Source organism: Procambarus clarkii, chromosome 61 (assembly GCF_040958095.1).
Source record: "Procambarus clarkii isolate CNS0578487 chromosome 61, FALCON_Pclarkii_2.0, whole genome shotgun sequence".
NCBI classification, from domain to species: Eukaryota; Metazoa; Arthropoda; class Malacostraca; order Decapoda; family Cambaridae; genus Procambarus; species Procambarus clarkii.
In genome coordinates, this window is record NC_091210.1 from 14,775,967 (window position 1) to 14,800,142 (window position 24,176).

Genomic DNA, 24,176 nt, shown 5'->3' on the forward strand with positions numbered 1-24,176 from the left:
CAAAGGGAAAGCGCCAAACCATTACGACTATATAGCACTGGGAAGGGGTCAGAATAAGGATTTGGGATGGGACGGAGGGAAAGGAATGGTGCCCAACCACTTGGACGGTTGGGGATTGAACGCCGACCTGTATGACGCTCTACCGTCCAAGCCCAGGTGCTTGGACACTGAATTATAGAAATATTATTCGCTCGCCTGGCGTTCCGCGAGCGCTATGTCATGGGTTCGTATCCTGGCCGGGGAGGATTTACTGGGCGCAATTCCTTAACTGTAGCCTCTGTTTAACGCAACAGTAAAATGTGTACTTGGATGAAAAAACGATTCATCGCGGCAGGGGATCGTATTCCAGGGACCATAGGATTAAGGACCTGCCCGAAACGCTACGCGTACTAGTGGCTCTACAAGAATGTAACAACTCTTGTATATATCTCAAAAAAAAAAAAAAAAAAAATTATATTATAATTACTCATACCAGCTTCTACAAGACTCAAACAATGTCTTTATAACAAGCTCTTGAGGATATCTGATATCCAAAGCCGTTCGCTATAAATGTCCAAACTAAAAAAAAAATCCAGCTTGAAGAAATCATGAACAGTTGACAAGCAGCCGCCGGCTTCCTGTCCTCCCCGAGGCCACTAGAGTGTTAATACAGGCAAAATTCAGGTAAAGATGGCTGCCATGTACGAAAATACACGCGTCGTAACCTACCGAGACCCCCCTAAAACAAGGTACGAAAGCGAACTATACCGTTGTATACGAAACGACCCGCCACCCCGTCAGTGTACGAAATGCCGTCGACCCGCGGGTACTAGGCGCCTCGACGCTCCAATTTTTAGAACCTTATAATTTTTTTTAGGTATTGTATGGCGGTATTATGCAAATGTGGTGGTGATGGGGGGAGACAGGCCCGCCGCTGTGGCATGAATACCGTGTAATTGTCTGGTTTTAAGAGGATTTAATGGCGAAAGAGATTTATATAGAGCCGAGCGTGTGTGTGTACGAGCGTCACCTCTCATATACACACACTAAAGAGTGCTCTTGTGCTCTAGTGGCTGTACTCACCTGTGTGTAGTAGTGTGTATGTGTTACAAGAGTTGAAATCAAAAGTATTTGTATTGGTGAATGAGGACAAGTCGCCCCACTGGCTTGGCTTGAGGGCCAACTCGTACACTATAGGACATTTTTTTTTCCTACCAAAACTAATTTATTTCGTGTCAGAACCGTATATATATACCTGAATTTACCTGAAGGCCACGATATCTCTAGTAGCCTCGACGATAACAGGAAGCCGGCGGCTTTGTCAAAGGCCCCCACATTCCCCGTTGTTAGGGTACGATTTTTAAGGCTTAGGCTGGGTTAGGTTAGGTTAAATTAGTTTTTAATGCTATTGGTGAGCACTCGTGTGTATGAGGTGCCTTCAGGCCATTATTTTGGCTTGTCGATGGCTTTGTCGCCAAGATCATCGACACTGAAGCAATCCAATAATGGATTGGATTGCTTCGACTCAATTGGACTCAATTCAGTAATATCGACTTGAGAATAGTCCAGGATGGACCGAAACATCGTCGTCCCTTCACCATCTAGTGTGTGGTCTGGTCAACAAAGTTTAAAACAGTCTCCGTGGTGTAGTGGTAAGACACTCGCCTGGCGTTCCGCGAGCGCTATGTCATGGGTTCGTATCCTGGCCGGGGAGGATTTACTGGGCGCAATTCCTTAACTGTAGCCTCTGTTTAACGCAACAGTAAAATGTGTACTTGGATGAAAAAACGATTCTTCGCGGCAGGGGATCGTATTCCAGGGACCATAGGATTAAGGACTTGCCCGAAACGCTACGCGTACTAGTGGCTCTACAAGAATGTAACAACTCTTGTATATATCTCAAAAAAAAAAAAATCTCAAAAAGTACATTGGGGGTTAAGAGAGAACATAGAGTTTAAGTTGAAATTACATTCTTGTAAAGTCACTAGCATGCTTAGCATTTCGGTCAAGTCCTTAAACTTGTAAACTTAAACTAAACTTTAAGGAAGTTTAGAAGGAAACTTCATATCTTATTTCCTAGAAGGAAATAAGATACTATAAGATAATAATAATAAGATTTAGGTTAACTAAACTTAAACTTAAAAAAAAAAATGGAAATTCCACAGTTGATTGTGAATCTCACTGCTCAGCCCGTGCAAGCCTCCTCACACCCGGTAAACCGAGAATGAACGGTCACCAAAGTTCTAGGTCAGGGACCTAGAAGAGCGGGAACTGATCATTTCCCTTGTTTAAATGGGAGTACATATCTTATTTCCTTCTACCTGTCACTCGTTTTATTGTGCCTATGCTTTCTGGTTTGCTTTTCCCCACCTTTGTGGTTAATGTGTACTCCCATCATTTCAAATAGTTTATTTATTTTATATAATTTATTGTGTCTGGGAGACAGGAAGCCAGAATGTCATACAAGTTAGGCTTTTATCGAGGTTCTCCTCTTCCCCCCCCTCCCAAGGTTGAATTACTGATGCAGGCGATGAGTCACAATAACGTGGCTGAAGTATGATGACCAGACCACACACTAGAAATTGAAGAGACGACGATGTTTCGGTCCGTCCTGGACCATTCTCAAGTCGATTGTGATTGAATTACTGATCCTGCCCAGGATGCAACCCCACAATAAGCTGACTAACTCCTGAGTACCTATTTACTGCTAGGTGAACAGGTGCATTAGCTGAAAGAAAATGTGCTGAACCATTTCCGTCTCGCCTGGGATTCGAACCCAGAATTCTAGATTGTGCGCCGAGAATGAATTGTACTGTCGGCACCCTCCTTTTTATTTATATACAAGAACATTGGGTTTGTGAGAGTAATAATAAATAAATATATAAATGTTTCTTCAGGTATACATACAAAATGAATTACAAACAGAATGTTGGATTTCTAGATAGGGCTAATACATACTATGCCTAAAGCCACTAATACGTATAGCCTTTCGGGCAAATAGCATACCATTTCAATGCATAACATTAGTGTTCTTGCATGCTTACAAAGCCACTAACACGCATAGCGGAGCCATACTCAGGTCTTGTCTCCTTTGTCGTGATGCCCATCGGAGCATCAGACGGGCTCCGATGGCATGATGTGTGTGGGGCTAAGGCTTGGTGGTCCCAGAACTAAGCTCGGGAAGACATGCGGCCCAACAAGAAAAAAACATTTCATTACATTCAGTGCTTGAGTTTTATTAGTTAAAATTTGTGCATACAGGTACAATACTGTATTTTGACTATCAACATTAGAAGAAAAGTTATAGTTTAAAATAGAATCAAAATTATAATTTTATTTTGTTGATCATAACTGGCAATTTCATCTAGTGGTACAGTATTTTATTGAGTATGTGAACCTAATTGGAATTTTACCAATGGACCTGATCATCTGCTTTGGTAATAGAGTACAGTAATCCATTGTATCTTGTAACTGTTAAAGGAGGTTTCAAGAGTGTGTTCAACTGTACTGTTCAATACCATTTCTAAAATTTAGCTTCTGTATGCCTAAATGTTGCCAAAAGTTTTGGGATCATAGTATTAATTATTATAGTGATATAGTATTTTGTATCTTTATATATTAAAACTAGTTTAGGTTTAGAGTTCATAGCGACAGTTTTATAGGTGAACATATGATGCTTGCAAAATAATAATGATTTTTTTTATTTACTAAACTCTTTGTAATAATTCCTAATCACCAATTCCTTTGCTGGCAGTGATGATGGGTAAAGAAGAGGAATGACCTTACCCTGAATCATAGCTTTGACCATTTTGTTTTAGATATTAATCGTATCTCCAGATTAGTTCTCTAGTTCATCACTGCAGGTTGAGACTTGTGTAAGTATGTTAAGAGTGCTTTAGTCAAAGACAGCCGATGAATTTCAGCTGTAATATGCATTGCAACAGCGCTATTGATGAGGGAGTGATTTCAATGTGTATGTATGATTTCAATGTAAGTATGTTAAGAGTGCTTTAGTCAAAGACAGCCGATGAATTTCAGCTGTAATGTGCATTGCAACAGCGCTATTGATGAGGGAGTGATTTCAATGTGTCACCTCTCTTTATCAGAACTATTGTCAATGCATTTATGTCACCATATGCATAGCAGGACAATGAAATGGCTCCACTCCACTCATGGATTGTATATATACAAAAAGAGGTGGGATCCAAGGGTTGCAACCGACCTCAAACTACCTTCCTAGATATGGCTCAACCGGACAATGTAAGGTTGTAGCCTTTTCTCTAGGTGGTACAAGGTCTGTCAACGTCCTCTCATGCGTGGAGACACCACCACTCTTTCAGGGGTTTTCTCTACAAACAAAGGTATTTTGTGTAATTCATCGATTCAAATCTGGTTACAATATTTTTAGCAAGAGGCCTAAGAAAAACTATACTGTTGTGAAGTCTGGACCCCCCAATTCAGCATCAATGAGCATCAAATTTACATTTTGATGCCGATTAACAACAAACGTTTCTCCATTCGACCCAAAATTGAGCTTCTTGTGTCATTTGTTGATGTAATTTACATGTTTATTGACACCTGTATAAAGATTCTGTGGCATACAGTTAATGAGAGTAGCTTATATGTCATAACTTATTTTATAAGAGGGGAAAACTGGACTACTGTACTTTAATAAATACTGTGGGTAGTGTATTATGTTATTTCAGGCCTATTGCCTGCCTACTTGTAATTTAACTATGCCTCTTAAGTGTAGATTTTTCTGATATCCTGCTGGCACTAAATCATGTGTCAGATAAAACATTCACACAAAATGATAGCAATTTGATTATTTGTGGTAATGTTTGGGATTTATTGTTGATTGCCCGATACATATGTACTCTGTCATTATGCAAAATTTACACACTAATTTGTAAATTTGGGTTGTACTGTACTGTATATCTGCTACGTTATTGCAGTCTGCTGTCATAATTTTTTTTGTGTGTGTACAATGCTTATTTCAGTATGTGGATAAGGATTTCTTTCTTGCATATACACGTACAGTATAATTGTCATTAGAGGTGCAGTAATTGCATCTCTTGTTTCATGACGTTTTTTTGCAGGAAGTAGGCTTTTTGGGTGTATTGTGCGTATATGAAAATTTATTTGCTAAGCAGATCGCTTGGTTGTTTACTTAGGAAGGTCCTACTGGTGTCCTGGACGAGATCCTGCTGGTGTCATGAACGAGCTTCTGCTGGTGTCTATATACTAATTAATTTTTAACATGCATGCTTTATTAATTTTTTTCCACATACTGTACCATTTTCTACAATTATATATATATAATTTTTGTGATTTACACACATATATATATAAATATAAATATGTTAACTTAATTCTTCTTTGAAACCTCTCGAGCCTATTCTACATTCGTTTTATCACATCAATTTCAATAAGATTAAGAGTGTGACATCTTCATGAATGTATTCAACTTTTTATATTCCTGAAGACATGAAGACTGACAAAACGTTAACATAAAATGAGGAACAAACTAAACCAGTTTCTTCCCCCCCTTAATCAGTAGAACGCGTTTACATGTTAAATATCCACAAGAAAATTAACAGTTGTAATAATGCTGTTGTGTTAAATTCCATGTGTGTATATATATATAAACAAAATTTTGAATACAAATGAGCTGGTCTAAATCTTTTCCCAACAATTATAAGTTCTGGTTCTCATTCTGAATGTTGAAATATTTATACGGGCTGTAAAATTATTCTGGATGTTTATTAAGTTGTCTGTTAAAGTGACATCTGCATTTTCAGGAATTGAAACCGAGTTATAATACTGTACTTTATTCGTAATGGTCGATTTGAAAACTTTATAGTTAGTTTACACAGATCTGCAGTAAACTATCTATCTAAGACAAAGTTATAATAATAACAGCATCAAATATCTGTAATTATAAACTGTGTTCTCAATAATAAAATTTAGAAGCAACATTCATCAATGATTTTAAAATCATTACAGGTGTCAGATTCAGAATAGGAAACTATTTCCATAACTACTTCTACAAATCGTTACAGTTTCACTGTACATAATGTGGATGATGCAAACGAATGGAGGGTCTTTTTTGAGTATCTTTAAAATCCTTTTGACTGTATTGCGCCATACTAGACAGGTCACGTTTAAAACTCTCACTTCTATACCTGTCCAATCCGTTCGTGAATAATTTTAAATAGTTTATTGCAATAATGCTACTTTTCGGCTTGGCCCACTTGTCCACAACCCTATCTTGAGGTGATTTCGGGGCTTTAGTGTCCCCACGGCCCGGTCCTCGACCAGGCCTCCACCCCCAGGAAGCAGCCCGTGACAGCTGACTAACACCCAGGTACCTATTTTACTGCTAGGTAACAGGGGCATAGGGTGAAAGAAACTCTGCCCATTGTTTCTTGCCGGCGCCCGGGATCGAACCCGGGACCACAGGATCACAAGTCCACTGTGCTGTCCACTCGGCCGACCGGCTCCCCTATTGCTAAACCAGTGCCTATCTAAATTTGTCCTAAATCTAAATATCTCTAATTTGTACCACAGAAGAAATATTGTGGCTGTACGATGGAATCAAACCCACATAGTGCCTTCCCAACTCCATCTCGGTGGGCACAATATCCGAGAGTGGTGCTGGTTTTATGCTGCATCAATGTTATCAATGTGGAATCAATATTGATGATGATGAATTGGCATTACTCTTGGATATTGTGCCCACTGGCATGTAAGTCAGGTAGTACTTCTGGTCAAGAGGCCAGATTCACAAAGCGGTTACGCAGTTACTTACGAACGTGTACATCTTTCCTAAAATGTTGACGGCTTTGTTTATATTTATTAAACAGTTTACAAGCATGAAAACTTCATAATCAACTGTTGTTATTCTTATAAACAGCCTCCTGGTGCTTCGGAGCTCATTAACTGTTTAATAATTGTAAACAAAGCCGCCAAAGATTGACAAAAGATGGACAGGTTCGTAAGTGCTTGCGTAACTGCTTCGTGAATCTGTCCACAGGTTCTTTAGTCCATTATAGTCCAGTTGGTAGTGTGCGTGTGAACTTGTGTTCCTGAAAAGTTCAGGGACACAAGTTCGATTCTATCATGTGACCTCAATATTTATTCATAAATTCATGTTCTGATATCATCATCTTGCGTTGTACCCACTGTTGCAGGTTCTGACCTGATGAGACACTTTCAGAACCTTGAACGGATTGATTCCGCCCTACCGCAGGAGTGGGAAGCCGAGTCATGATGATTGTGATGACTAGCCAAAATAAACACATTTATTTTTGTTATGATAATTTTGTCATTTTTATTTTTTTTTGTAATTTGGCACTTAGTGAAAATAATTCATTTATTTCATCATGAATTTAACCTTCCAGAAAAAAATTAAGAAATGTCCAAAGCAGAGACTAACACCGATGATCCTCCAAGGAAAATTCCCCGTCTCGACAGTGACGGGGAAGAAGGGAAGACATCGTGCCCAGTGACGGGCAGTGGCAGCCAGGGCTCGGATAAAGAAGATACACTGTGGACTTGGGCAGCAATTGGACGTGCGTCACTTAAACTTTTGTTTACTCTTAGCTTTTAGTGCATCATATGTATACAGTATAGTACGTCTTTTAATAACTTAGTGTTGTGTTTTGTGTGTTGGGTATTTATGGTTTGTGAATGAGAAATTACGATATAACATGAAAATATGAGTGTATGGTATTTATATACCGTACAGATGAAAAATGAAAAGAAGAAATTGGATGGAGTTTGCATGTCTGATGCTGTTGTATCCTGGTACATATATTGTGTGTATTTCTGTAGTTATTATTCGGTCCTATTATTCAGCCACGTTATTGAACTCACCTAATTGTGACTCATCGTCTGCATTTGAACTTAGTGTAGGTCAAAACAGGTCCAGAACTACGTGTGCAACATAGCATAATGAAGATATAGTATGTACTGTACTCTTAATTTTGATTTCTTGACAGTACCTTCTACTCGGGCATCTGGTGGTAACGATATGCTATCAAACTCTCGGTACGAAGGCTTCCAGCTTTTAGATGAAGTACACGATGGTGATGAGGATGACAACGATGAACCAGGTGTGTTTTCACTTTAACATGATGATGAACACAATATGCAAAGTAATATCCCTTGTACTGTACATATGCTCTACCACAAATAAATCAAATATGGTCATAATATTACTATGGTATTAATGTAGAGGAACATCAAGATAAGGAAAGGGAACTATCAGGGAAAGCATCTTAAGCCATTACAACTATATAGGACTTGTAAGGGGTCAGGATTAGGGATGGGAAGGGGGAGAGGAATGGTGCCCAACCACTTGGGTGGTCGGGGATTGAACGCCGACCTACCGTCCATCCCAAGTGGTTGGGCACAGTGGTCTTATCAAGATAAGACTTGACTAAATTTTAATCTCAATTTGTTGGTAGCATAATGGCCTCACTTCTTACAGGGTTGGAGTTTGATTGCTGATTGTCTTATGCACAATGGTTATGCACTGTTCCTTCACTGCGTCCTCACACCCCAACTTTTGTGCCCGTCAAATCCCACCCAAGTGCCCCGTACAGTATAGTCCTACTAGCTTGATAATTTCATAATTTCCGTACCTTTTTCATCCTGGTCAGAACATGTGCTGTGGTCAACAAAGTGTTGCACTGTTAGTTTATTTGTTTAAATGACTATTATTAATTTAGATGGACAAGATTCCGAGGAGGACTACGAATACGATTCTGAGGTGCCAGAGGAAGAGATTGATGCCCTTCTGGAAGAAGGACTTCCAGAGGAAATGAAGGGACCAAGAAAAAGAAAAAGGGACACTGTTCTCGGAGATGGAGAAGAAGCACCGTATGATGAGAGACAAAAAGTTGTGCTTGTTGGTAAGTGAATTTTTTTTTTTTTTTTTTGAGATGTATACAAGAGTTGTTACATTCTTGTACAGCCACTAGGACGCGTAGCGTTTCGGGCAAGTCCTTAATCCTATGGTCCCTGGAATACGATCCTCGCCGCGAAGAATCGTTTTTACAATCAAATACTCATTTTACTGTTGCGTTAAACAGAGGCTACAGTTAAGGATTTGCGCCCAGTAAATCCTCCCTGGCCAGGATACGAACCCATGACAAAGCGCTTGCGGAACGCCAGGCGAGTGTCTTACCACTGCACCACGGAGACTAAGCTTAAAGTAAGCTCAGCTTAAAGAACTGAGCTTAAAGATCTCATGGAACAAACCTTTCCTATACCTTGCTTACTTTTCTCACTTAATTGAAAAGTAATTCTTACTTTTAATTAAGATTTGAGTTGAAATTTGATGGAAATCAAATGAATAAGGCAGTTAAGAAAATATGGTTCCTTACCTATTCTTAGGATAATAATCGTGGCTTTTCCACCGATATAAATCCCAACCTCAATCTGCTGCACTTGTTGATTGTCTGTGTCAGCGTTTCTCTGCCAGGATTCTGCAGAACCCCAAGGTACCTAAGGAGTTCTGCAGGAGACAGTGATAAATAGGTTAATTCTAATGGCATGCAAATGTATCTTTGAGTGATTTTTGTGTTTAATTTTTTCTTTTAACCAGTATCAAGAGCAAAGACAGACATTGTCTCTCTTCAGTTGACAATGAAATCTGTGCGAGTTTATCTAAAGTACAACCTGGTAGAAAGGGTAGAAAGGCTGGGAAAGTCCACCCTCTCCAGTTAGGTGGACTTGCTGCTTGGGTGACAGCCTCTCCTGGAGAGGGTAGACTTGCTGCTTGGGTGACAGCCTCTCCTGGAGAGGGTGGACTTGCTGCTTGGGTGACAACCTCTCCTGGAGAGGGTGGACTTGCTGCTTGGGTGACAGCCTCTCCTGGAGAGGGTGGACTTGCTGCTTGGGTGACAGCCTCTCCTCCATATCAATCTACCCTGGCTTTGCGCCCTAGATACCAGAGCGTGACTCCTTAGCCTCTTGTGACTGATGGATGCCTACTACTATACAGTACTCTACTACTACTACTACTACTACTATATTCAGTGATAAAAGAGGCAGATGGCCCTGTCATAGCTCAGTCGATTAAGGCAGTGTTTGGGATGCTCCCGGACACAGGTTCGAATCCTCGTCACGGCCCTTGTGGATTTGTTCTTAAAGAGGAAGATACCGTAGTAGAAATACTGTGTTTGCTACAGATAAGATGCATGGTTTTGGTCTACTACCAACTGAATATATATATTGTACTGTATTTACAGGTACAAAATCATATAAATTGTCACCCACACTTCCGTGTAAATAAACATTTCATTCACCTGGGTTCTAGGAGACATGAACCAGTTGAAGTTCAAGTAAGTTTATGGAGAAAATGAATTACATCTCAAAAGGATAGAGTAGCTTAGGCTATTCGAGTCTGCTTGAGTGAATGGAGGGTACAAAATCGTGTTTTTCTCGTTCAAAACCACTTCCTCGTACAAAAATCACTTTCAGTAAATCTATGATGAAAGTTTTAAATATATTCTTTTCCACAAAATATTCTTGTAACTTAGCTGTATCTTACGCGCCGGGAAATATGGTATCTGTGATTCATCAGATGCCTGTGATTCATCAGAAGCCTAAGAGTCTTCAGGCTTCTTCAATATCACCTTATTGCATCTGAACCTTATCTAATTACAAGTTTAGTATTATCATTATTATATATTTCTAGACTGTTGTTATTGTATACAGTATAATGTTAGTTTAGATGAAATTATAAAAATAACTTGTTTTTCAGAGAAAGGCAGCAACCATTTTGAGGTGCTGCCCGAGGGTTGGGTGCAGGTGACCCACAACAGCGGCATGCCCGTTTATCTCCACAAGCAATCCAGAGTTTGTACTATGGCAAAGCCCTACTTTCTTGGCCAAGCCAGTGTTAGGGTGAGTTGTGACTTGCTACTAAAATGCCATGGACTAAAAGTATTAATTCCCTGTCAATACAGCTCTTGACCCTCAAACAGCTCCAGTCACTATTTGCGATTACCTCGTGTGCTTTTTGCATGAATAATTAAATGTAAACCAAACCACGCACTAGAAAATGAAGGGACGACGACGTTTCAGTCCATCCTGGACCATTCTCAATTGACTTGAGAATGGTCCAGGGCGGACAGAAACATCGTCGTCCCTTCACTTTCTAGTGTGTGGTTTGGTCAACATATTTCAGCCGCGTTATTGTGACTCCTCGTCTGCAATTAAATGTAATATTTTTTACATGAGTTTTGTGAACTATTTTTTGTCATGTGCACCATGTTTTACAACTTAATTAGCCGAGCCATTTAAGGGTTAAGCCAAGACAGTATAGTATTGTATTCAATTCCTGTCAGGGTTGGAAAAAGTTGAAATTTTTCAAGCATATTCTTTAAGGTACCTAATTTTTCATGGTAGATTGTCAAGAAAGTGCTGATTTTTAAGTTTTATAAGGGCATTGTATACAAAAGTCATACCAGGATCAGCTAAAAATGTAAGTACAGTACTTTAAATGCCATAACAATGTGAGGCAAAATAAGCATAGTTAAGCTAAGTTAAAACCAACAGATAGATGGCTAAATTGAAGAGAATATATGTGAGAGAGAAATGCTAGGGAGTTGCTCATCAGTCAGCCCTGTTCTTTAGGATGTGATATCCAGGGAATAAGTCACAGTAACGTGGCTGAAATAAGTTTACCTGAGAGCCACTAACACTAGTGGTCTTGCGAGGACAGGAAGTTGGCGGCTTGTTGAAGGTCCCTCCCCCATTTGTCTTGATATAACCCAACAATAAATAAATAAATAACCCAACAAACACATATGAAAAGAAATGAGTTTGACCCTATTTCAGTTTATCCTGATCCCTTATCAAGTTGTGATAAAACGAAGGGGTCAGGATGGGTCAAAACAGTGTCACTTTCGTTTCATTTTGTATGTGTGGGTTGGGTTATAGGATGTGATATATTGTATAAATAAAAGCAAAGAGTGTACTTAATTGGTTACCATTATTTTTTGTAATGTTTCAAATAATTTCTTGTTTTTTTCAGAAACATGACATTCCTTTGAGTGCCATCCCATGCTTTCAGTACCAAAAAGCTCTGGAAGTGGAAAATGACAACACAGAGGAGAACAAAGAGAATGCTGAACAAGAGAACAGTGATCAAGAAGACCAACCAGTAAGCAAACATATTCTATATCAATTTATACTTGTCATATAAACTTGAGCAGATGATCTGCACCATTGACGAATGAGAGAAAAGTGGTCATAAGCATATCTGGTTCAATGTCACATTCAGAAACTCAGTAGGAGAATATTCTGCTAGGAGTTCTGCATTTTTGTAATGTTAACTTCGTTGGTTAACCCTTACGTGACAGCTTAGATCATATGCATATTTTGCCTGTAACTTGTGTTGATGAAATAATGGTTAAGCTAGATTTAAAACATTTTTCTTGCCCTATTCATATTTAAGTATTATCTAGTAAATACATTGGTACAGGTACCACAGATTTTCTTATATTTATATGAATATATCCTCACTGAATTTTTTTTACTTAACAGAAAGGAGATGAAGCACAAATAACTGTGATGGAAAATGGAATTGATAACATAAAATCAGCATCGAGTGGGAGTCGACCATCAGGGTGTCCCATGACAAGTGGAAGTCTGGCTGCTGCTCTTGCCCTTAACACTAATAAAGAAGGTATTGTAGGGATGTACAATCTCTTTCACTTCATACACTGCAATTTTTATAATAATAATAATCCAATGTGTCGGGGGAGACAGGAAGTGCAAGTGTGTTCATACATGTTAGGGTTTTATCAAGGTGCCATTTCCTACCTCCCTCAAGGGCCGAATTACTGACCCCGCCCAGGATGCAACCAATCTGACTAATTCCTGAGTACCTACTCACTGCTAGGTGAATGGAGGCATTAGGTGAAAGGAAAGGTGCCCACCATTTCTGTTCGTCCGGGATATATATTGACCACCTTACCTTGTGGTGGCTACAGGGACCAGTTTCCCCATGTCCCAGCCTCTTACCATGTCCTCCTGGTTAGTGGTCTGGGGGAACCTGACTGTTAAATACATCTGCTTGCAGGCTGACATATACACCACAGCCCAGTTGATCAGGCACTGTAATACTGCATTGACTGATTGATTGATGACAATTAAGCCATCCAAGAGGTGGAACGGGCATGAATAGCCCGTAAGACATCAATACTGCATTGACATTTTCTGGTACTGATGATCACCTGCATTGATTGGTCAGGTGGGTTGTCTTGGTCCCTTAATTGTACCTCGCTGATTATTAAGACATCTGGTAAAAATCCTCTTATAGTGGTGCTTAAGGTTCTTTAGTATCCCTGATCCATGGGTTGGATCACTGAAGTTGTATTGGGGGATAAGAACATACCAATGATATTGCTATTTATTAGCTCATCACTTTGTGGATGCAGGACAATATTATCTAGAAGCAGCACAACTTTGCCTTTTTGTGACAGGCCAACACTTTGGAGGTGCTTCTTCACCTCGGGGACAAAGTTCTTATTAAACCACTGCAAAAATTACTCGAGACATCCATACACTTGTCTGGTTCTTGTTAATCACAGGGAGGCATCTAGTTGAATTTAATGCCCTGGGAATTTTGCTAATTCCATTCACAAGTAATTTCAGTTTGTGTGTGCCAGCTGCATTAGTACAGCACAACACAAATTCTCAGTTTGTTCAACTTATAACCTTCATAGTCTTCTCCACTATGAGCCGTCGTGTCTGTAAGTAACGTTCGCCTGCACAAACCTGTCTTGTCGGCATTATACATTTGCGCTGGAGATAAATGTCCTCCCACTTGGGCTGGACAGTAGAGCGACGGTCTCGCTTCATGCAGGTCGGTGTTCAATTCCCGACCATCCACAATTGGTTGGGCACCATTCGTTTTCCCCCTGTCCCATCTCAAATCCTTATCCTGACCCCTTCCAAATGCTATAGTCATAATGGCTTGCCACTTTCCCCCCTGATAATTCCCTCCTTATGGAGATAAATTTTGTTCCTGCACCATCTTTGCAAATTTACTTAAACACCCTTCTGCACCAGTAACGTCAGCAGACAACCTTTTATCATGTACACTAATGTACCTAATGCTATGTAGAGTTCAAAGTTTCTGAAAGTTTCATCACTGCTTAAGATTTTTTATAGATTGGTGAAACTTGTGTGCTTTTTCTGTAGACAGCCAGCCTGCCACTGGCTTTTTGGTTTCATGCTTCTGTTTGCACCACTGCCACTGCATTATCAGCCCTCCCCTTTTGCTGTACTTACTGCATTTCTATTATATATTGCTTTATCACTTTCACTTCTAGAAAAAGATGGTAGCATCTTCTAGTCAAAGCTACCATCATCTGTTCAAAGGTGGTAGCTTTAGCATTAATAATATATGAAAGCATACTCTTCCCAATGTCATATTCAGTGCACATAATACTTCTCTGGATTCCACTCTCTACCTTACTGTAATTATTTCAACTTTCTTCTCAAATGTCATCACTGACCTCATTCTTTTACGTAACCCGCTTGTCGAAGCTTTCACTGACACAATGGGTGCATATGGAGCCGACATGGTGCACGGATGTTTCTAGATTTCGATGATATATCCAACAAAGCCACAGAATAAACATTCCAGTCTCATGACAAATTAAAAGAATGGGGAGTGAATCTGTGATGTCACGGGTAGAAGCACTAGAGTGGCGCCCCACACAGTCACTTGGCAAACGAGGCCCATCTTCGACCAATGCATCCCCCACTACACCCGGGCAGCGAGGCCTGACGGATGCTCGCCTCACGATTTTCTCGTGCATTTTTAGGCAAACCTCCCACCTCACCTGTTTATCGAACTTTTTTATTCGGACAAACCCAAACTGGGGAAACAGACATATCTCGAGAAGTGGCGTCTGGAAAGCATATAGCCCTCTGTATATAGGATTCTAGATTTAATAGCCAAGAACCTATTAACTTGTCATATAAATATACTATTCTATTCAGGTATTTTGAGTATTAATGACTAATATATCTTACGTTGCTTGTATAGGAGTGGCTCCACCTGCTGCACTGATGGTGGGTAATGCCAAAATCGAGACTGCAGTCGAAAACTTACAACAACAGTCTCTCGATGTGACAGAGCTTCGAGAGTACTGTAAAAAGCGTTTCCAGTTTAAGAGCATCAAAATTATAAGATTTAAGTGAGTATTGTTAGTTTTGCTCTTGAAAAGGTAAGTACAGTAGAGTACTGTTGATTATTGTTGTTGTTTCAGATTTAACTACTCGGAACAGTGTCCATGTAGCACGGGCTATGGCGAGCCCGTAATTGTACTGTTGATTATTTACATTATTATTATTTACATTATTTGTATGAATTAAGGTTAGGCAGGTTTGTTTAAAGGGTAGCGATGATGTAGAGGGGTTACCTACTTTTCTTAAGCTTGAGACCCTAATCATTAAATGAACATTTAGTATCTATTCATTATTTAATAAATAATTGTTTAAGAAATATATTAGAATAATGTTTGTATTGTAAGATATAAGGGGAAAAAAAAAGAGGATAACTTTCCTTAATTCCCTATGATTGAAAAATTTCTAATTTCTAATGGTGTATTAATTATATTATTAGTAAAGCATTTGAGTATCAGTAAATATCTTTTTGTAGGTCTTGGGCAGAAAGGAGAAGATTCCAGAAGTTGAATAAAAAGAAAGATCGTCCCCAGTTACCTGAAGGGACCAAACTAATCTCCCTGAGGAGACAAGGTGAGGTATTACACCAAGAGGTTAATTGGTTTTGTTGGGGGACAGGCAGTCAGTGTATGTATATACATGTAAAAGCTTATATTTGTAATGTCATTTTTATGCGGTGTAGAGACTGATAGTTTTGGCCAACACTGCTTAAGTTATTTCAGTGTCATTCACCCTACGAGCCCTTATCACAAAATTTCACTCATCTTCACATAAAGTGCCTCATATTCCTGGTAATTCTAATCTTATTCTCCCCTGTTTATATTATATATTACCACAGTGAAATGGTCAAATAATTTTGTTCACCCTAGGGTGAACAAAAGATGTGAATGGTCTGACGAAGGGTGAACCATTCGTCTGTTTATGAAACGAAATGTTTGCTTATTGAGCATTTGTTGACCATGTGGGTATTAACATACAGCCTTATGCCTTAGATTATAATTAGTCGGTATTTCCATGGGAACTGCCCTCCAAGGGACTGGCAATGATTAAAGTCTGCAGATACCACTCTAAACTTATTGCCAAATACATTTCATGTGATTTTTAAATTTCACTATTTCTACATAATAGTGAAGAAAATATACACCATTGATGGACTTGACTTGAAATCGACTTGAGAATGGTCCAGGACGTACCGAAAAGTTGTCGTCCCTTCACTTTCTAGTGTGTGGTCTGGTCAACATATTTCAGCCACGTTATTGTGACTCCTCGTCTACAAAGTATACACCAGCTGGATTTGACACTTTTTTTTTTGGCTGAAGGATCCCTATGCCTGCCGTATGCTATTTTGGGACTCATATCATACTGTTTGTAGTCGTCCACTTTATCAACAATTAACCAAATTTGTACTGGTTTGCTTAAATGCAGAGCAGTTGGCAGTTGGATTTGATATCATGGCTACTTTAGGATGACATTATTCACTGGAATGGGTAAAATGTTAAATATTAGTTACGATGGAAGATGAAAGATTGGAGAGGAAGTCTGTAAATGAGAGATTGCTGGGGAGATTCTGATACAAAGTGGCTGAAGGTGTGTGCTGAGAATTGGGTTGGTAGGAAGTACACAAATTGAAGAAGATTGATAAGAAATGGCATACAGTACATGCTTCAATTATATGCCTTAAATATACGTATATATATTTTCAGAGGAGGATGGTGCTCCAGCAGCTAGCAGTAAAAAGGAATGGATTATGAACCCTAAAGGAAAGAGTTACGTATGTATCCTGCACGAATATGTTCAACACGCTTTAAAAAAGCAACCCAAATATGTCTTCAAAGAAGTTGGTAAGTTGTTGTCTTAGTATTTGTGTATTTAAAAGGATTATCTCTTATTTGGTGGACTTTATTCCATAATGGGGGAAAGGTGGATAGGTAATCAGGAAGATGAATGTGGGATTAGGTCAGGGAGGTGAAGGTACGGAGAGGTCAACAAAATAAGGTATTACCCCATAATTTATATATTTTGTAGTATTTGGCCAGAAGCATTGCTGAATTTTTCCATAAAGAAGCCTTCACCTACCTGGCATCCACCCACCTTCACTTACCAGATGTCCACACACCCTCATCTACCCAACATCCATGCAACTTCACCTACCTGGCATCCACACACCCTCATCTACCCGACATCCATGCACCTTCACCTACCCAACATCCATGCAACTTCATCTATCCGACATCCATGCAACTTCACCTACATAACCTCAATCCTTCCTCATTTTATCTGTATAAGCACTAGTCCTGAATTATCTCAAAATAAAGTCAGCTCTCAATTTGGTGTTTGTGTATATAAAAGATTATGTGTGCAATAATTTGTTTGTATAACTAGACTGCAACACCCATTTCTGTTGAGAGGTTAGCACCTCATACCTCTTGTTGACCAAACCACACACAGGAAAGTGAAAAAACGACGACGTTTCGTCGCAACTTGTTAATGGTCTAGGACGGACCAAAACACCGTCGTCTCTTCACTTTCTAGTGTGTGATTTGGTCAACATTTTTCAGCAACGTTATTGTCACTTCTCATCTCGTCCCTTTTCATTCTCCACCAGAAAATGCAGCAACTCCTTATGCAGCGACCATTATTATCAATGACATGCAATACAGCACAGGATATGGGAGCAGTAAAAAGCAAGCTAAAACAGAGGCCGCCAAGGCAACGCTAGAAATCCTGTTGCCTGAGCTGGGGGAAAAGATCAGAGAGGAGTCGAACACTAAAGGAGATGCTGATCTGTCTGTGAGTAATGGGTGCCTGTGATGGCTATTCTCATAGTTATCATTATATTGTATATTTCCAAATTAAAATCTTACTCATTTATTTTGAGAAAATCTTTTGAGTATGGCAGTGGGATCTACCCAGCACCCTGGGTCACCCACCCCCCCAAGGTGCACGCCTTGTCCAAAAGATCACGTTATTGGAATTTCATTGTGTATATTATTTTGTATTTCTGAGGCAGATTGTGACATTTGGGCACATTTCCTTATACTGTACCTTGAAGCCTTTGTTCACCTAGCAGAAAGTGGAAGGTACCTGGGAACTAAGTGACTGATAAACCTAACATTATTTACACCAGTAGTTTCTAGTTAATAACCTTGTTTTTTTCCTAGAGAAAACTGCATTTAGTGTATTATAAAATCTTAAAGTTAGATTTTGTTAAATTGTGCTTCTTTAAAAGTGTACACAGCAGATGGGTTCCAATGCAAGCAGTTTCTATTTTCTATATACAACATTAAGGTATAAATGTGGGGCACCTGCCTTATATTTAAAAGTAATTGTAATGCAGTTACAATTCACTTTGGACTAAAATATTACAGTATTCCTTGTGTATATATGTTGTGGGTTGATTCCATAAAGGATAGAGCTCATTAAAGTAATTACAGTGCAGATGCTAAAAATAGAAAATCATTATATCCTCTGCTTACCAATTTACAGTTCTTTGACGAGATTCGCATTGAAGACCCCCGAGTCCCCGAGCTATGTAACAAGACCAGTGAGCTTTCTCCATACTCCATACTACTCAACTGCTTACAAAGGAACTTTGGCCTTAATGGGGCAAACATAGACTCAAGATTAGTGACACAGAAGAATCAAAAAAATGAATTTGTGATGACTGTTGGGAAGCACACAGTACAGGTGCAGTGTAAAAACAAGAAGGACGGCAAGCAGAGAGCCTCTCAGGCCATCCTTCAGGTAACTATCAAGCAAAAGGTGTTATGGGCTTACTCTTTAGGTAACTATCAAGCAAAAGGCATCATGAGCTTACTCTATAGGTAACTATCAAGCAAAAGGCATTATGGGATTACTCTTTAGGTAACTATCAAGCAAAAAGCATTATGGGCTTACTCTTTAGGTAACTATCAAGCAAAAGGCATTATGGGCTTACTCTTTAGGTAACTATCAAGCAAAAGGCATTATGGGCTTACTCTTTAGGTAACTATCAAGCAAAAGGCATCATGGGCTTACTCTTTAGGTAACTATCAAGCAAAAGGCATCATGGGCTTACTCTTCAAGTAACCTCAAGCGTAGAGTGGCAAATGCCCTTGCCAAACAAGGGTGCTTGCCACTTGTTGGCCTCTCCACACACGTTGGCTATCACCATGTAGATATGATAAGAGCTCGAGAAGCTCAGGACTCTGTATACCAGTAGACTGAGGGTTGAGAGGCGGGATCCAAGAGCCAAAAGCTCGACCCCTGCAAGTACAACTAAGTCAGTACCAGGGGGCAATATTACGCACATCCAACTCAAATTATTTTCTTCCCGACTGTCTCGTGTCACTTATCGGGCAGGGACTAAGATTCCTGTGAATCTTAGAAAAGAGAAAAAGATTCCTGTGTCTTTTGTGTTAGACAATCATCCTGCCTGAGCAACTAAATGATTCTGCATTTATTGACTTTATGATTTGATTTTAAGACTATTTTATTTTTACAGAAACTTCATCCACACATCAGTAGCTGGGGATCTTTACTAAGGTTGTATGGAAATAGATCAATGCAAACCATGAGAGAGAAAAAAGCAGAAGAACAAGAGATCACATTACTGCAGTCAAATGCCACAGTCAATCAACCCAATACTTCCATCATTAATAAGCTCAAGCAAGAAATGCTGAAACTGCAAGAAATGAAGGTATGGAACTCAGCTTTCCTACTGTGTCTTGACTCCTATGCATAACATTTCTCATAGTGTCAGTCTCACATGACTGAGTCATTTCTGTTCAGTCTCACCCGATTGAATGACTTACATGCCGAGTCATTCCTATAACACTCTTGCCCATCATTTGGTGTCTGTGGGAGGTGAGACCTAGCGTCTGTACCCCACTTTACAGTCCTTCTGGGGGGGAGGCCCGTCGGCTCACTGAAGCTACCCGAACTGATATGTGCTTTATTAGTTTGGGGCCGTCAGTCACTGGAGTCCCTAGGCCTACTGAGGACCATGAGTAGAACCTGGTTCCCTCAGAGAGGTGCAGGGAGCATTGGGTTATGAACACTTTACATTTAAAGTATGTCATATTCCACCATCGACCAGGGCATATACCCAGAAAGATAGGCTATGTGGTATCCCCGGTCGATGGCAGACATGACAAACTCGAAATGTAGAGTGTTCATATGGCCATTGCTCCCTGCGCCTCTGTGAGAGGGCCAGGTTCTGGCTCGTGGGACCCTGGGTAGGCACTCAAACTCCAGGGACCGATGGCGCCAAATAATATGGAACATGTCAGTTTGATAGCTTCAGGGAGCCTCCGAGGCTCGCCCAGAAAATGGCGTCTCATTACATTCAACGTTGATTTTTTGTAGCTGCATCAGCTTGGGCTTGTCTTCTCTGGTGATTATTCAGCCTGTTCTCTAGAAATTACATTCAGCCCTCCCTTTAGAAAATGATATACTAAATTGCCCGAGCCTAACCTAACCTAACTGATGTACCCACGAATATCAAGCTTGACAGCCTGTCAATTTTGCAAGCCACCATGATTTATAATACATCATATTTTGACGTCAAAATACGATGTATTAAACGAGATGACAGGTTGATCACAGTCTCTTATGTTAAGTGTTGATCCTATTCTCTTGCATCCTGTCTTCAAATTTGTATATATTAATGTGGATTTAAGTTTACATACTACTAATGTGTTTTTCTCTCCATCCTCAGAACTCCATCCAACCCATCGGAAAGTTCCTTCCTCCAGAGGATGTTGCTCTTCCATCTGCTTCAGGAATAGATCTGAACAATGTGGATTTATAGATAAATATTTTCAGCCTGACTGTACAATGTTTGAGACTGACTTAGAGATACTGGGGGGGGTCCACTACCAGTGCTACCGAGACACTCTTTTAGAGTTAATCTTGGCAGCTAATCATGAAGATGAGACATTTTATCCTCACTAAATATAATGTCTCATGTTTTAAATTTTTACAAATAGTTTTATCCTGAAGGTCTATTTATCTACCCGGCAAGTCTCCATTGGGTACCAGTTTGACTTGGCTGTAGACGGTGAGTGCTATGCACCTTTATGCATTCTGGGTGACTGTCATTGAGCTGTGATGAAAGAAATGACAACAAAAATAACTGTGATATCGAGAGTGCATATGATACATGAATTTTATACATCTTTATTTATTTTGAGCAATGTAATATTGAGAGCTGGTCATTACTATACATAGAATCGGTGGCCCGAGTACCATAAATGACGTATAATTTAGAGTATTGTTAGTGATTACATTTGTTTTTAATATTATTATTTGTTATTATTTGTTTTGTCAATAGTTTGCCATTTGTATTAAAAAATATATATTTATAAGTAATTATAATGCATTTAGACACTGACAGAAAACTAAGTAAGTGACATATTGTTAAATATTCCGGAACTCCTGTAACTATGACTAAAAAATTGACTTTTCCACAGCATTAGAGCATTTAAGGTATGAATGGCAAATGCTTGCAAAAATATATTATTTTTATGAATTGAAAAGTGCCTACCTAATTGTGTTAATGGGAGGGGAGCTCTAGTTCTAGGGACCCATCCCTTAGCTATGGTAACTAGTTTATTTATTTATTCCTCCTGATGTTCCAGTACTCTGACGCACTTGGCGTTGAAGCTTTCACTCGTGGCTTCATTTATTTCACTTCATTTATTTTCAGTTCTGGTCCTCAGTTCCTTTCTCATATCGCTATTACTGTTCTTGTTTAAATTTGTTTGAGTTTCTGCATCTTTTTTTTTTATTACCTGGTATCGATTTCATGCTGGAGCTGCGTATTGTGGTTGAAGAATTCTTTGCCAAAGGTCTTCAAATCCATCCTAATAGTCTCTACGACCATTAGGATGGGCTGATCCTAATGGTCGCGGCTAATGGTCTCTCTAGTTCTAGTTCCACATATGCATATGCTATTTAGTTTATAAGTGCATCTCGTGATAACATTAGCGTTAGATTTCCTTCCAGATATTTTCCTTTTGTATATTTTTACACATGCCTCCCTCGTATATTGTACTTGGTTGATTCATGCTTCTTTAATGGAAAATAGCTCTGCCCATTGTTGTTGTGACTGTCTTGTCCAACTTAGGTTCTTGTATCTATTAGTTGACTATGCTTCTCTGAAGGATGATAGGAAACTGTGCTTCCCAACAGTGTTTGCTTGATGTGTGTTCAGTGATTCCAGTTCCTTCCATTTAAATAAGGTTATGTATTTCTGCTTTTGTATTGGCATTTTTAGTAGTTTTTAATTACATTAGATTGAATTATACATTGAAGTGGTATTTGACCATTCTGGCTAAGCACTTTAAGTAACACTTACGTTGGGGTGTTACTTAACTGGGGGGGATAACGCTTTTTGCGTCCTAAAATCAATTCACATAATTTGGGGAAAGAGGCAATGTGTGTCCAAAATGCCCCAAAATTCTATTTATTTTCCGATTATTATGAGACTTGTTTTAAAATGTGCAGCAATGTCTTGTGCCAATTTGATAAAAAAAATGAACTAACATTGAGGTGAGAAAATTGGAAACAGTTTAAACATTGGAGTGTGGTTGTGCGCTCACGGGCACTGCCTGGGACTGTGCCTGGCCTACATTGCGGTGTGGTTGTGTGCTCACGGGCACTGCCTGGGACTGTGCCTGGCCTACCTTGCAGTGTGGTTCTGCACTCACGGGTCCCGCCTGGGACTGTGCCTGGCCTACCTTGTGGTGTGCTGAGGGTGGCGCGCCAGCCTAGGCAAAGTGTTAACTAGATAAATTACCAACGTTTCTGCCTTTACCTACAGTCTGTCTAGGTCCTGTGGTGTGTTTATATTCGTGTAAGCTCTGCTTTTCTTATCAGTTTTTGTTTCATGAAACCATTTTCATGTTTGATTCAAGTTTGATTCAAGATAAGTTACATATATCAATGGGTTAATATGTTTTTTAATATGAACATAATATATTTATGGATAAACATACTGGTAATTATATTTGGACTAGTGTTTTTGTTTCGTCTAATATTGATATTCTAATCTTAAACTTATCCATGTTTTGATTTATTCTTGCATTGTATTGTGGGTAAGAATAAGTTTGGCGTGAACCGAATTTAACACTACAGGTAAATATTTACAGACATTTAACATCACTTTTAATATATCTCACTTTTAACATTGAAAGATCAGAAATATGCTTTCTGCAGAGTTACAGGTGTACAAGAATATTTAGCAATATTTAAATTAGTTAGTTTCTAATTAAAATAATATAAGCATGTATTTATTAAGTGTAAACAAATTTCAACATACAAATTGTATGTTGAAAAAATATCTGAGCAGATTGCTCAGATATACCAGATATAACTGCACTGGCCAAACTGTAAACCAATTTTACCAAACCAAACTAATCTTTAATTAATCTGCTGTTAGTTTTTCTGACAATTATATCACAGTGTGACATTAATGTACAGTCCCTGTGGGTCAATTTTGTTTGAACAGCGTTACCGTGAGGTTACCTTGAGGTGCTTCCGGGGCTCAGCGTTCCCGTAGCCCGGTTGTCGACCAGGCCTCATGGTTGCTGGACTGGTCAACCAGGCTGTAGGACGCGGCTGCTCGCAGCCTGACGTACGAATCACAGCCTGGTTGATCAGACCTGGTTGATCAGACCTGGTTGATCAGCCAGCGTTATCAACGTTGTTTGCTCAGATTTGCTCGTGGGGCTTGTAGAGTGGTATAATGTGCAGATACGCCAAGTCCAAAAAAAAAAAAAGTTCATTGATTGTGGAATTTCATAACAGACTACTGTATAGGAGGGTTTTATGTAATCTTACTGTAGTTTGTAATCTAGATGCTAAAATTTGATTGTAATCTGAATTGAAAATGAATTTTCTTGTTACATAGGAGAGCTCTTAAAAACTTTTTGTAAGTGATCAGTTGATACTTAAAGTGGTGTGTGCCAAAGAGGAATAAAGCTGGTCTACTCTCATAA

The 24,176-nt window shown here is 39.3% G+C and overlaps 1 protein-coding gene across 1 annotated transcript; it reads left to right on the top strand.

Annotated features, from left to right (window-relative positions):
* Nucleotides 1-778: 778 nt before the first annotated feature.
* Nucleotides 779-24,176, top strand: pasha (partner of drosha). Its single transcript, XM_045768736.2, has 14 exons — nt 779-856; nt 7,383-7,553; nt 7,983-8,096; nt 8,715-8,897; nt 10,754-10,896; nt 12,029-12,157; nt 12,541-12,682; nt 15,056-15,206; nt 15,671-15,768; nt 16,899-17,036; nt 17,801-17,985; nt 18,682-18,939; nt 19,679-19,873; nt 20,894-24,176. The coding sequence occupies exons 2-14, from the start codon at nt 7,397-7,399 to the stop codon at nt 20,984-20,986; spliced, it is 1,986 nt and encodes a 661-aa protein (XP_045624692.1). The 5' UTR covers nt 779-856; nt 7,383-7,396; the 3' UTR covers nt 20,987-24,176.

What these genes read in the sequence shown, in the direction of transcription:
- pasha (XM_045768736.2), top strand. Translation starts at nt 7,397, where the DNA reads ATGTCCAAAGCAGAGACTAACACCGATGATCCTCCAAGGAAAATTCCC. An exon ending in GACTTGGGCAGCAATTGGAC is followed by an intron (nt 7,554 to 7,982) that starts GTGCGTCACTTA and finishes ATTTCTTGACAG; the next exon opens with TACCTTCTACTCGGGCATCT. An exon ending in ACAAAAAGTTGTGCTTGTTG is followed by an intron (nt 8,898 to 10,753) that starts GTAAGTGAATTT and finishes CTTGTTTTTCAG; the next exon opens with AGAAAGGCAGCAACCATTTT.